Source organism: Oryzias melastigma, linkage group LG9 (assembly GCF_002922805.2).
Source record: "Oryzias melastigma strain HK-1 linkage group LG9, ASM292280v2, whole genome shotgun sequence".
Classification (NCBI taxonomy): domain Eukaryota; kingdom Metazoa; phylum Chordata; class Actinopteri; order Beloniformes; family Adrianichthyidae; genus Oryzias; species Oryzias melastigma.
Window position 1 is genome coordinate 27,508,870 of NC_050520.1, and position 15,737 is coordinate 27,524,606.

The 15,737-nt window shown below is 39.8% G+C and overlaps 1 protein-coding gene across 1 annotated transcript in view; it reads right to left on the bottom strand.

Annotated features, from left to right (window-relative positions):
• The window catches only part of galnt9 (polypeptide N-acetylgalactosaminyltransferase 9), a 107,145-nt gene that overhangs the window by 46,021 nt on the left and 45,387 nt on the right, over nucleotides 1–15,737 (bottom strand). The window contains exon 4 of the mRNA XM_024275857.1: nucleotides 10,000–10,174. Coding sequence (XP_024131625.1) covers nucleotides 10,000–10,174 — 175 coding nt within the window. The remainder of the gene's footprint in view (nucleotides 1–9,999; nucleotides 10,175–15,737) is intronic.

Consider the following 15,737-nt stretch of genomic DNA (forward strand, 5'->3'; position numbering starts at 1 on the left):
GATATTTTTTTTTGCGGTACTCCAAGTTCTGCTTAGCTAACCGCTTACCTGTCGGTAGAAACATTCACACCTTCCAGGAAGTACTGTATTTTTCGGAATATAGGGCACACTTAGTCATATATTAGGCAAACTGAACTATTCGGCACATTAAGTGAAACAAAAGAGTCTGTTGGTCAGTCAGCTTTATTAACTGCGTTCATTTTTACAATACCTGTAACTCCCAACCTTGTTTGCAACACATAAAAAACAGATCTTAAGCACTAAAACAAACTGTGAGTACGCGCTCCCGACCTTAGCAACACATACAAAAACACATTCCAACTCCGCTACATATTAGCAGAGTTAGCGAGTTTGCACCCAACAATGTTTGTCATTTTGACAGAGTGCTGTGTACCTCTCAAACTTGCTTTGACATCAATAAGCAGAATTATTTCACATAAAAGGCACACTCGTAAAAAATACATAAATAAAGCTTAAGAACTTAAGATTTTGATTGACATGCAGATGACACTGATGCTTAGTTAGTAAGCTAGGTCATGAACGTGTTCCACTGTGTGACACATTCAGTCTGAAAGCAGATAATATTGAATGAATCGTTGAAACTAATGATTTTTTCCCTCAGTTTCCTTAAGCACTGGCTTTTTTTTCGCCAGTTCCTAAACCTGTTTTGTGTGACATTGGGACTGATGCTACAGAAAAAGGGTTTGCTGGGTCTTTGTCATCTTTGTCAGATCATGTTTTTGTCCTCAATGACAAATCAAAGCACGCTTTTATCTGACCACAGAACGTACTTTATCTGTCTTTCTCTTCAGGAATACAAGGAAATTTATATTTTTTCATGAACTTTCTAAACTGAAATGTTTTCAGTTATCTTTCTAAATGCATAAATTTGTTCTGAATTTAAGTAAACTACTTGAGGGCTTCTGGGAACTGACACAAAATAAATAAAATTATTTGAAAGTGAATTGAGTTCATAAACCAGAATGAACTGTGTTTTCACTTGCGGTAAAATCTATGGCTAAAAAAGGTTGTTTGAAGCAACACAAACAAACAAACCAAAAAAGATCTAACAGTAAACTTCAAACATAGCACAGCCTTGAGGTGAAATAACCTAGAGTTCTTTTTTTTCAGCTGGCTATCACTATGAAGTTATTTTTTCTGAAATTGTTTGATGTCATCAGTGAAATGACCTATGGGAAGGCCTCCCTGAGCAAAAGTTGATGGATCTGGTTCAGTACAAAGTGTCTGTATCCAAATCTGTGCATACATTTCAAGAAAGTATTTAAAGACTCACGGTGTTCCTGACAGTTTTGAGTCTTTTGTTGAAAATACTGCTGATTCTCAAACTCCCTGCTTCACCACATCGCAGAGCGTTCCCCTCCTAACACACTCCCTCAGCCAGCAGCTTCTGAATCCACGTCCCTCAGGAAACGAGGACACATCTGGTTTTGACAGAGGGGGGGCTGTCTCAGCCCTTTTTATATGTATTCATCTGCATAAAGCTGAGAATTATTCCCCTACATCCAAATCAGTTCCACGTATGAACAGAATTTCCCAGAATTCTACGTGACTCATCCAGTTTTGTAAAGCGCAGAGAGAAATTGTCACTGTGGTTTATTGACTGTGACTTCATCTGTAGCAGGAACTGCATCAGCTGGTAATGTCAAAGTAAAGTACTTTGTAACATAAAAAAATAATTAAATTAGTGCGAGGAAACTAATAATATAACACAGCTATTCTTCTCAGTCCAGCCACTTAGAAATCTATTGAGAATTGTGTTTTTAACATGTTTTTCTGGTGTTTTTTTAATTTATTTTTTAATCAGGATGAAGGACATATACAAAGAAATTAAGCTCAAAATTGATTTCTGAGGATTTCTTTATCCAAATCATTGTGAAATAAAATAAAAGTGGTTAGATCTTCCCTGCTCTTCTCCATTCTAAAGCATTCAATAGACATTTTTGTTGGATCGACAATGTTAAATTGGGATTGTGAGGGGCTGTAAGCTAGCAAGAAAGCATGTAAACAGATAGTTGATGATGGGAAGTAGAGGCAGGCTTACTCTGCGCCAACAATCCTACCCCAAACTCAGAGATGAATTTCAAATGAACTACTGTCTTTTTATTTATTTTTTTTATGTGCTGAAAATGGCATCATCATAAATTAAAATACCACTTGGAATCCTTTTACGGTAGATCAAGGATGTTCAGTATTAATTTAGTTTTTGCTTTGCCTAATTTATTTCATCTATTTTTTAAATCTACAATCAGACAAATTCAGTACAGTATTTAAAAAAAAATGAAGCTCATTGTAAAATATTTTGCTCAGCAGCATTAGATAAGAATAATTTCCAGTGACCAATTTGACAAATTGAACCACTTAAAAGGATGAAAGGTCTATAACGTTCATTCTATGATCACATTTCTATGTTCAAATACCATAAATGGAAACACATTAGGAAAAATACCACTTGCTGAATTTCCCTATTTGAATCAAACATAATAATCAGTGCTGCACGAGTTTGGTTGTCAGGTCAGCAGTTTCAACATGGCTGTAATATTCTGAAATGTCAAAAATGATGACAGGTAGCTGTTATTTTGCCGTGAAGAGGTTTTAGTACAGTCAGCAGAGGTCACTGAAAGGAGTTCAACCACTCTTGGTATAATTCCTCAGAACCCCCTGACTTAAACCTTAAGCCCCTAAACTGGTGACATGTGCAGACATACTTTACTGTAAAGAGGCAATCTGGTCTACTTTTACTTCATCCACTACTGCAGGAAAAGTTTTTTAAAAGCAAGGTAGAAAAAAATGCAAGTGCTCATTGTGCATAATAACTGCATTTTAAAGGAATTATGAGGTGTGTGTGTGTGTGAAAAGTTTCTGCATTCATTTCAGGCTCACAGATCCCTGTGGAGTATACAGATTCATATTGGTCAGCCTTCTTCCCTTCACAGGAGAAGCAAAATCCAAAGAAGCCAACGGTGCAAATACACAGCTCATAATGCAACACAAGCTTGCTTGAAGTGCACAGCAGGAGATGCAGTCATAAAGTGGAAAAGGACCTTGGGAAAAAAAATCTGCACAACGTGCAAATGAATGATATTGTAGCTGCTTCCAGTGAAAAATCTGTTTTTGTATGCTTTTGAGTTCTAGTACCACAATTTTTGTTTCGGAGTATTAGTTGCAGAAACAAGCAAAAAAAAAAGTCGCACTTTTGGGAAAAATGTATTTATGCAACCAAGAACAGAAAATCATAATAATGGAATAGATAACAATAATAGACCGAATGCACGTTTCAGAACCGTAGCACATTGATGCTTATTAAGTTGGCAATACGTATCCTGAGAGGATTCTCACGATACGCATCATGATACGTGTATCCCAATACGATCTATATCACGATACATCCCAATATACCAGAACAATTTTTTACTCTTTTTTTTTTAAGAGTGTGACTTCCAAAAAAAAAAATTCCTGAATATTAATATGCCTTTCATTGTAATAAATTAGTATGACCACAACGTTAATCTCTCTGCAACTGTATCTCATTGCTCATTATTTCTGAAACGTTATTTTTTTCATGACTTTTTTCCTACCCGATAGTAAAACGAAATGTTTTCGGAGGCTCCGCCTGCCGCTGCATGTGGCTGCTGCCCATTTCATGATGTCATCCTAGAGACTTTCTTTCTTCGTTTTTCCCACGAAAAGAAACATTATCTAAATTTTTCAAAGATGGATACACATACCATAAATCTGCCTTTAGAAGCCCTGGCTATCACTACACTGGTTCACAGCACAAATACAGCTTCTGCACAACTGTGTCCAACAGGGGGCAGGGGTAGGGGGTCTTAAAGGAGCCCAGCATCTAAAGTAATTAACACCTGTTTGAACAGGAATTTATTGAAGACAGGACACAACTGTAAGATATATCATATTCTGCATCTAAAATGAAAGTTTCTGCTGATCACTGATAGCTCATTGGAGAAGTTGAATGTTGGTTTTAGACTGAGTCTGGTGTGGGGGTGGTTCACATCATGTTGAGGTCAGCACGTTTCCACCCACTTGTTTTGTTGGGTATGGGAGGGGCTGCTGCTGACAGCCCAGGCTTTTAGAGGATTGCTCTTAAAATCTGAGGGTTTTGGGATTCTTTATAGAGAGGAATGAACAGTATAATGCGTTTAAAACCTCAAAAAGTAGAATTTTCATGGTATTTCCCCTTTAAAAGTTAGTTATCAAAGTTCTTGGATCTTATTCTAGCTCTTTTTGGTGTGAAAATTAGGTCAGCACTACTATAAAGCCGCCCACAAGCAGCAGATGCAGTAAGGGGATTGTTGACCCTTAATGACAACTTTAGTAAAGGTGGGACGGTTTTCAGGACCATTTTAACATGGCAGTCAATAGAGAATCGCTCACTATAAGCACCAGCCTCTCTGGTCAGTGGTGGTACTGCAACGCTTTGACACTTCCTGGTTGGCCTCACCCCCCCGCCCGCTAGAGTTACTGCTTGAATTTAGCTCATAAATGGTATGCAGTGACTTCAGTATCCTGCAGATGGCGATATTGTCTAATTCGCCCAATAAACCAGCTGTGGCGTAGTCGATAAAGATGCGAGCCCTTTGCACACAATCACAATGTAACGAGTAAATGCAAGTGTCCGTTCAAATGTAGTAGAGTAAAGAATAGATTCAATCAAAAATGTAGTTGAGTAGAAAGTAAACGTTGCGTATATTTTTTATACCCAGTACAAGTAAGAAGTAAGCAAAAAAGTACTGAAGTAAAGTAACTAAGTCCATTTACTCAAGTACTTTACACCACTGTTGTACTGACTGGTCAAAGTTTGACCTGATTTGACTTTCAACGCGCGTTTAATGGCCAAACATTTTACCCAAAATCTTAATTAAAAATGACACAAGAGTTTTGAATACTGGAGCCCAAACAAGTATTTGTGTATTTACTTAGATTTTTTCCTATGGTCGCTAGAGCGTGTGTTGCTGAGTGTGGTGTAAAGCTTAAAACTGAGTGGCAGTCTTCTTCTGCATCGTTTTCAGGAGCAAATACTGATGCAAACATGTATAGCACCCCCTAGTGGGTGTTGCTATTTTTTTTAAATCACACATAAGTTGCACTTGAGTCTAAGTCGCACCCAAAAAAATATAAAATAAAAACATGACTTACTCTCCAAAACATCCCTTTTTTTCCATGTGACTCACACACTTTAGCCTGGCAAAATAAATAGAGTTGCACGAGATTAACAAGCAGTAACATCAAACACAAGGGACAAATATAGATTTTCATGTTCTGCAATTCCATAAAGAAATGTCTTATTCGTTTCTCACTTTGCAATTAGACTTTGCCCTCCAGGTCAAAGACGGTACTCTGCATTCATCAAGGTGATGCAGTGTAAAGCACGTCTTTCATTAAAACCTCCCCGCAATGACAATCGTATCAGCATTTTTCTCACCGTAGCAAACTTACTCTGCTTATCATTATTAACCTGAGATTGCAGTGGTGCAGAGGCTTCAAAAACCAAATAAATATTAATTTTCTGGTGCGTTCCTTTCCTGCTGCTGCGCATTTGAAGCTGGGAATGCAGCAGAGCCTAATTACACCGCACACTTAGGACTTGATATGAGTTCTGCGTACCTGCAGCAGGAGATGGGTATTGTCTGAAGTACAATAGAGAATGAAGATGAAGTCATATACTGCCAGTGTGAACATTTAGTCGATGCAATACCACATTAGGAGAGGACAAAGATTTCATATCCGTGACTTGAGGCACAGCAAAGGCATGGAAATCAGAAATCCCTCGCGTGAAAAAGCCCATTCCTCTCAAATCCCCATAAACCAATACGCTGGGAGAGAATAAGGAGCCAATGTTTGCTTTATTTCTTTGCTTCAGGAATAATGTGGACTATTAATTCATTCCAGGGTAACTGCACAGCCCTCCAGAGGGACAGACCTTGCCAGTGAATCTGAGGGCTGCAGCCGAGAAGTGTCTGGAGTTTAATATGCACAAGGTCAACGAGGGAGATTCACCACGACTACTACAGTAACCATCCATCTCACTTATCACTGCATGTGCCGCCGTGAATAATCATATTATGACAAATAGGGTATTCTTCCTTCCTAACAAATAGAAAGCGTGGATAACAGGAGTAAATCTATCTGAATAAGGGGGAGCAGACTGTTTGCTGGCGCGCAGCAGATAATGCGCGGCCGCACTCACATATCTGAGCAGTGTGAACACACTGATTGAAAATGCCTGTCATCCTCCCCATCTCTGCATCCCCTTTTTACGCAGCAACAGCTTGAAGAAAAATCAGAGCGATGCGGCTCGGCTCCTCATCGACTTCTGTAAATAAAGCCTCGCGCAAAGGCAGATCTGCCGGCAGAAACACCTGTGGATAAAGGATGTCAGAGGAAGATGAAGGCTGATAAATGTGAGACAGTGTTTTGTGTTGGGGTGGTGCTGCAGATGCACACATTGGCAGCGGATGAACCGAGTCTCCGGCTTGTACGGTGAAAAGGGGTAAAGCGGACGGTGGGGTCGGTGTGATGGTGGGGGCGGTACACGCCTCAGTGGAGGTAAGAGGGGTTGTATGGGGGCACGACATTCACATCTATTTCTGGAAAGAACAGATGGGGGAAACAGATGAGGGAGCCACGAGGGTATCAATTATCAACTGTAATGCACCTACAGGCGATGATGCAGCTTTCTGCCCAAGTGCTGTTCTTCAGCTGGGTGACCTTCCCTGTGCAGTCATTGGTCCCGGAGTTCCAACCAATAGTCTGCTGAGAGGCAATATTCAAGGGCTGCCCCTGCAAGAGTTGCAAAAATATCTGTCTGTCTGTCTGTTCGTCTGTCGATCGGTACGTCTGTCGGTTTGTACGCCAGTCAGTCGGTACGTTGGTCAGTACGTCAGTCGGTACCTTTATCGGTACGTTTGTCAATTAGTACTTTAATCGCTCTGTACATTCATGGGCACATCCGTCGGTCGGTACGTCCATCAGTTGGTACCTTCATCAATCAGTACGTCCATCAGTCGGTACGTTCATCAGTCGGTACGTCCATCAGTCGATACGTTCATCAGTCGGTACGTCCATCAGTCGATACGTTCGTTGGTTGGTACGTCCATCAGACAATATGGCCATTAATCGATACGTCCATCAGTCGGTACGTCGGTTGGTACATCCATCAGTCGATACATCCATCAGTCGATACATCCATCAGTCGGTACATCCATCAGTCGGTACGTCTTGGTACTTTCGTCAGTTGGGACGTTTGACGGTCGGTACATTCATCGGTACGTCCATCGTACATTCATCTGTCAGTACGTTCATTGGTCTTTACATTCATGGGCACGTCGGTCGGTACATTGGTGGTTCCGTCCGTCGATCGTCAGTACGTCCATTGTTCGGTACGTCCATCAGTCTGCTGTATAATTATGTATGTTTATGTGTGTTTTTTTAGTGTAGGAGACCGCGTTAACCCTTGACATCTATTGATGCAAATATGCAACGAACCACTTCTGCTCCAAACTTACTTTGATTTAGCCCAGAGCCAAAACAAATGTGGGTTTTTTGTTTTTTTTTTATAGCTGGAAATACATTTAGGTATCAAGGGGTTACGTACGTATTAAAGTTTTTAACAAATTTGCTTTTCCTTCATTTCTTTCTATGTGTTTTAATTCCCAAGAACATGGAGCGCTGACATCCTGCTGATTTTTTAGAAATTACATTTTGCTGATACCTAATAAAAAGCTTAAGAGGCAGCTTAGTTAGAAAACATGAAGGACACTGGCTCTCAAGGCCTGGGGTGAGATACCTGTGATTTAAAAGGTCAAATAGTCTAATCTGCTCTAAGTTGTAGTATTCCCGCTGTTATTTGTAAGTATAGCAGATACGTTTGTAACATGAGTCACTACAAATTAGTGAGCCAGATTTGATTCTTGTGTTTCGGGGGCAGTAAGAAAAGTATTTTTTCAGTTACTACATATTCTCCAGTATAACAATTTGTTTTAACCCACACCAATTCCTAACCTTTTTTTTTTTTTTTTTTTTTAATTTAAAGGCACGATCTTAAAACCAGGACCTGTTTCTTAGTTCTTTGGCTTTTTGCTGCAAAATCATCATCAAAGGCCTGGAAATATAATTTCTATAGCTAATTTATACTCATACGTCTGTGATGTATATTCTTTGCGTTGACACAAAAAAAATAGAACATTCATTAATTAATCGAAATGTTTACATCGCCTCCATTATGTCTGTGTCTGGCGTCCGTCCCTCTGCAATGTAATAGAAGCCATACGCATAATATGTACTCATACATATATGTATATATATATATATGTATATAGAAAATATATAGAGAGAGAGAGAGAGAGAGAGAGAGAGAGAGAGAGAGAGAGAGAGAGATATATATATAAATATAAATTGTCACTTTGTGTTTTTCTAAGAAATTCAAATGTAATTTCATGTTATTTTCTTTGCAATATACACAAATTCAAAATATTCTTTTATGTATACATTTTTTAATATCGCTTGTGTTTTTTAACAAAAAGAAGGAAAAAATAACAAAAAAGGACTAAAATAGTAATGGGAAAAATGATCAAACAATAAAATGTTATATTCTCTGTATATGAATATTTGGACAACCTCATTTCCACTGAAAGCAGATCTTTGTTTACTGAAGAGGTTCACACATTTATACAATAATGTCTGCGTGTTTGAAGTTCTCAGAAGCAGCACTCGACTAATAACCTCCATGCCTCGTGTTCATATTTGTCTACATTTTTCTCATCAGAGATCCTGAATTGCATCCAGAGACGCTATTAGTGACTTTCAGCTAACCATCCCTGCTCTCTTCATCCCTCCGTGTCCAATTGCTGCCTCTCAGGCAGGCAGCAGAAGCTACACCTCATCTTCAAACACTGCCAGCATGACAAACTCAAATTAGGTGCCTATTCATTCTGTTTGAGTGCCTTGTTTGTCTGTAAACTCCAGCAGCAGGCAGGCGTTTTACTGAGACCCCGAGAAGTGATTTCATAGCAGAAAAATGAACGAAAGATCTGCAGGTGAAATAATGGTTCCAAAACGCCAAAATCCCATAGACTTCTTTAGAGAAACAGACAGTACATACTTAGTCATTCTATTTGTTTGAACAACCATTCTTGCTCTGGGAGAGGTTTTTAACATGTTCTTGCTAATCCTCATTTTTTCATGATGTTTTTGCTGTAGCACAAGTTATTCAAGTTATAAACCGACCAATCAGATGCTTCAATAAAAGTAGAAGGCCTCACGCCAAACGTTTGATTGACAGATTCCCCCGACTATACTTTTAGTGGAAGGGGCGTGGCCTTCTATCATGCTCGCTACTGATTGGATAAAGTGGTTGCCGTAGAAACATACACTAAAACTAGCATGGACCAATCACAGCTTCCTGAGGACGTCTGGCTCCAACATGATAGTGGACGTATTGTGGAAAAATAGAGACTGAACTGACTTCATATGGTCGGAACCAGAAGTAAGTCAACTTGCTCAGTCCAGTTGTCTATATACAGCCAATGGTATGAACAGGACTAAAACCAACACATTCTCATTCCCGGGCTGTCACATATTGACGTATTGTTAGGGACCTCTCTGCGTCAAAAACTGACGTTTTGGGAAGCCCCAACCGAACGCGGACCGCACCAGCTCCCTATCCTGGTACTGGACGCATATCGGTACCAAACGTGAGAGAGGTGGCAGATGCAAATTTGACACGTCCTGTGTGAAGCAGCATTAGGGGTCCACGTCCCAAGAACTGGTCTGCATCCAGTACCGCGTCAGGACATATGCCTGGACCCCTGATTTAATGAGAACAGCCAGTTGTGACACAACATAAGAACAATTATTATCTTTTGCATCCTTCTGTCCTGAAAACTTTCAATCCAAGGCAAACATGATACTGGACAGAGCAGCAGGTTTGACCTTTTCCGGCCAAACATGACCTTTTCTTACCAGCCAGTGTTGAACTCCACGTGAGCGTCGAAGAAACCGACAACAGGAGCAGTGGCCGCGTTCCAGCCGTGGATCCTGGCCCGGATCAGACCCTCACGCTTGCTGTTCCTGACAATCTTAACCAGGCCCGGGTAGCGTTTGTTCACGTACTGGTCCAAGTTGAATTTCAGCTCGACTGGAAGAGTAAAAGTCAGAGAGAAAAATACAAACAAACAAAATATGTAAATGACAGATTCAGGCATTGATTGGGTTATCTCATTTTCTAATTACCAGCCTCTAACTTTCCTTTAAAGTATTAAGATTAGGGTAAAGAAAATAATGTTTGTTTTGGCATGAGCAACAGCTTGCAGAACACAAATCTACTTAAAGTACTTGGAGAAAATGAAGTGCTCAACAGCACTAATAAGAAATAATTAGCATATTTCCGTTAATCAGTGCAGCTCTTTCAAACATGCATGTTAATGAGTCTATATTTCACACAAACACAACAATGTATTCATCCATTCATTCTCTATTTGCTGTTTTAACAAAGACAAAACCAGGACTAGTTTTCTTGTGAGCAATTGTTGAAAATGTCAATGAAAGCACCAGAAAAACTGCTACAGAAGTTACCCCTAAAGAAAGGCAGAACACACAACAGGTTTGTATTGAGCTACCTTCACACAGCCCTCGTGACAAGCCTTAAGTCTACGTCAACGTGTAAATGTACATTTTCGGCTTCCGTGTTCAAAACTCTGCGTTCATCTTTAGCTAAGCATATTTTTAAGAATATTGTTGGGCTCTAAGTACAAAACGTGGCATCATTGAAAGCTAAACCTGGTCAAACCTTGACCAGTCAGGGACTCCAATTTGGTCATGATATATGGATGGCATCCCTTTAATTTAATGGAAGTGTGAACCGTTTGAAAATTGATCACCAAGAAATTCTATGAGACCAAGTTTTTTCATATATCGGAATAGAACTGTGAAGACAAAAGCCTGTAGCAAGATTCATGACAAAGATGTTTCGCACCAAGCCTCTACCAGCTGTAGGTGGCAGACATGTGCTAGTAAACAGTAGAAAAATAAAAAGAAGACCCTCCTTACTTGTCCAATGTGAACACCATCGGCTAAATGTACATTCAAAAAATGTGAGTTTACCATGTTTTTGAACACACCACATTCCCGTTCTGAACGTAGCTTTAAACAATAATCCAAGCTGCATACTTGGACCATACATATAGATAATACCAGTGGCGGGCCGTCAGGGCCTGCAAGGCCTTCTCTGCTGGCCTAAAAATATCTGAATCACAGACTGATATTAATTATTATTTATTTCCGTGAATACGTATTCTATAATTCCAAATGCTCTGTCTTCGTCCTTTCATTGCTGTCTCCCTGGTTGCGCTGCTTCCAGACGTGTATTTTCCTATTTAAGCATTAACCAATCACATTGCAGCACCATTTGTTGCTAGGGTCAAAGAAATCTGCCCGGAGGCCTTCACAATCAGTTCTGCGGGCCCTGTAGCATAAAATAATTGTCGACCAAACTGTTGCTTCAACCAATCAGATTTGGAGTAGGCGACACGAAGGCCCTCTAGCAGGCGAACGGAAACGTCAGCATTTTCATGCGCTTTGATTGGATAGTCAGAGAGTACAAGGCAGAGCTAGCAAACTGCATCTGTAGCGACACAGCGAGCTGCACCAGCAAATATATCGAGTGGATTTAATAGCTTTACTGCCAAAGCCATTTTCCAGACGGACTTTTCAAGAAAAGCTGGACATTGTTAAGCAAAGTCGGGCAACTCTGAAGCTAGCAAGCCTGTCACAACCGGGAGAAGGATTTGAACGCCACTTTCAGTCCTAACTACTAGCGGTACCTTCATTTCGGGGGCGCGGTGAAAGCGCTGGATCCACAAGCAGAGGAAAGTCATCACGGAGAACGACACAGATTTAGACTTCCACCTGTCCACTAATTACGTGTTTGGTGGACAAAACAACCTGATCAGTGCGATTGGAGGAGATCAGAAGGGAAGTTATTAAAGCCCTGTTTGTGTCTGTTATGGTGGATGAGACGACAGACGCGAGTAATGTGGCGCAGCTCGCTCTGGTTCTGCGTTATGTGCCGGACACAGGTGTCGAGGAGCGGCGTGTCGGGTTTGAAGATGTTACCAGTGGAAAGCGAGCCGATCACATTGGTGGTCTCATCGTCCGATTTTTGGGTAAAGTTATAGCACAGTTTTGTCTGGCACGGGTAAAGGAGTTCCGTGACTCCGTTGAGCGGGAGTGAAGCTGATACGAGGAAATCTACGAGGCCCCTGAACGCACCGCGGGCGCTCCGAGCGCACGAAGAGCTGCAGCGCAAAATCTTCGCGCGCACTACCGACAATATTATTTTCCAGACACAGACCAGATTTCAAGATCACAAAAACTGATGTTTGTCTCCCTCCTGGACCACAAGAGGCTTCAGGAATACCAGAACATTTCCCGCATGCAGCTTTTTCCAGCTTATCACAGCCACGGAACACTTTCCATCTGCGAAACGCACGGATTCTGCACGACAGAGTGATTGAAATCTTCTTGAGGATAGAAAGGATGGATTTTGTGTTTAAATAATCTGGATTTTTGGTGAGTAAAATTTTGCTATCTCCCTACATAATATTGAAATTTTATCAGGTTATTTTTTATGCTTTTGGTGTGTGTGTGGCAGCTGTACCTGCACTAGAAGTTTTATTGCCATAAAATAGTTAATGAGGGTTGGATTGATTCAGATGGAGCACTACTGAAGGCCTAGGTGTGAAATGCACGGCCCGCCACTGGATAATACTGATTACTAAAAATGACCCACAAGTGCGTCATGATATACAATTTAAAACAAAATTTGCATCTTTTCCTCGTTCAGGGTTAGCATAGATGCAACCAGAGTATGTAAATTGCTTGTGGCACCAGCATTAACTCAGTTGTACAAACGGTTTAATATAAACTGACCGGCTGCAGCTGTTCTTCAGCTGTGATGGAAATGAAAGAAGCAACAGTGGTGGTTTTTACACAAAGAACTGGAAGCTATAACTATTAGAAAAGTGATATTCGATCAGGGTGAATGAGAGAGCATTAGTTATTCTGTCAATGTGAAAGAAAACAGAAACAAATGATACCCTAAAACAGTTTTCAGTCACTTCCAGATGCAAACACACATCTATGCAGCCTTTAATGTAGGATTTTAGTTATTTATGACCCTTGGAATACAAAATGATTAAGACTGTTGAAATAAAACTAAATTCTGTTAAGAGAAAATAGAACAAAATGGTAAGTTGAGCCCAAACAGGTATGATTTAGAGCAGAAATCCTGACAAAAATTTTAAATGAATCCAATTTTTTGTAGAAACATTACCCTGACTTATTCTTACAGCTCAAACTGAAGCCGTTTAAAAAATCCTTTGTTAATGTATAAAACGACACAAATTGTACTTAAAAATTGAGTTTCTAAAACTGTTTATTAACAGATGTTATTGTGGCTGTTGTCATTAGGGTGAAAATGAATGAAAATGCTAAATTATTCAGCGTTAATTTCACTAAAACAGAAACTGATGATTAAAATGTCTTTTCTCTTTTACAGTGACTCTCTCTTTTAACTTTCTTGTTTATTTACAAATAAAAATTTTGTCAAAAGCTTCTGGTCTTTTACAATATCCGGTATGTGTTTACAGATTTCATTGTTGTGTCTTGAAGCAGCCCCTGACAAAAATTTTGCCCCCACCATAAACATAAAAACTCACCAAAATGTGCACACACCCAGTGCCATGTGAAGAGGATTTTTTGACACAGTGGACCCCCTCCTCCGAAAAAAAAACAAAGACATCAAAGCAGGTGAAACCAGCAAATATAAGAGTGGGGCCTGAATCTCTTATGAAGCTCAAAATTTATAAAACCAAGACACACATGTTGAGGATATCCAAAGGAAGTCAAGTAATATTCATGAATTTTGCCAGTTTAAGCTAACAACTTTGGCCGAAATTTAGTTGACCTTTGACCTTGAAGGAGCCGAAACAATTATTTTAATACAAGCTAAAGATTTAAATCCGCCTTGTTACTTCCACCTATTACCTCATAACTAATTGAGCTTCATTGTGAAGCTAACTGGCATTAAATCTTTAAAATTGCTTTTGAACAACGTTAGCATGGCAAGCTAGCAAACATGGCGTTCTCTGTTGCTTGCACTTTTTTTTTAACAGAATGCTGTCAAAATGTAATACATGAACTGTTAGCTCAAGGTGAACAAAACCAAAAACAACACGAAATGACTATATTAGGAATTATGGGAGTATTTATTTCACCCTTTAAGACCTGAGATCTTGTCAGCAACATGTAAATAACACACACTCTTTAAGATATCATAACTTTTCAAGTGTTAAGATGATCAACGTCATTGGGTCTGACCTGTCAGAAGAGTCTTTGTGAAGGTCAGGTGGTGTTTAATATGGAAGTCTATTTCATCCAAGTGCTATTAACCATCATTTTAAAAGAAAAAGTAGTAAGGGTGCAGCCTTAATACTTTAACACCGGTGATTTTGTTCTTTGATTTACTGTAATTTTTGAATTGTTAACGCGATCAACATAATTCCAGCAGATTCTGGCGGCATCTCAGATTAGCAAAAACCTCTGTTGTCAAGGAAATCCAAAAGTTTACTTTTACAGATTCTTCTAAAATGTACATAGACATGTTCGTCACCCCCACACGACCAAAAAACAATACGGTTGCTATGGAAATAAAACCAACAAAAAAGCCACAATCTTTGAAAAGTAGTTGTTGGTCCATACAATGCCGGTCACGGCTTTAACTTTGTTTTATTATTATATTTTATTATATGTTTTGTAAAATATTCAACTACAATCTAACAAAACAGACACACTTTACCTCTAAAAGAGCAATCATGAAGTGGTCCAAGTGTCTTCAATTAAAACACTTCTAATGAGCAGACAGAGGGACTTCAGTGTCAGGGAGCACGCTAAGGTCAAAGCTAGTCACTGCTCAAGTATTTAATGCATTTGAGTTCTAACATTGCAGACCTTTGGCCCGTTTCACCAGAACCAAAGTCTGCCTGCCATAACAAGCTGCACAAATAGCTGTTTGTGTCTCATCGGAGGATTGATAGTTGTTTGAGCTTCTCCTCTGGGTTACTGCTGAGCTCTCCACTTTCTGAAAGAGAGATTAATAAGGACGCTGGTGGAGCGCAGGCTCCGAGCAGCATCCGTACCTATCTGCTGACTTTGGCTCCCGACATAAATCAGCCGGTGAAAGTATGAAAAAAAAAAAAAAATGCCAGTCTAATCCCCCTGTCCGTGTGATTGAGGAGACACGTGGAACGTCGGGCATGTCAGGAGTCCCTTTCTAGCTGGAGCTCTTCATATATCGTGGAGCCTGCTGCAGGGAAGGAGAATTCAGAAGCAGTGACCTGTGAATAAACAAGCACATGCACGCAGGGCTAAATCAAAGCAAACTGCAAATCGAAAAAAAAAGTTTACTATTGTCCTTTTTTTAAGCTAACGCATAAAAAAGTGAGCAGCATCTTTCTCCACAATCATGGTAAATTCCAACAAAAAAGCAGCTCATTTTTGCTCGACCTATTTTGCATATTGACAAACAATAAACAAGACTACTTTAGCAGTTTTCAGTCAGAAATTGCATTTACCCCCCCTGAATTAGCAAACATATTTGCATATACAGCTCAATTTGCCCCATATAGGCTTTATATCTGTGC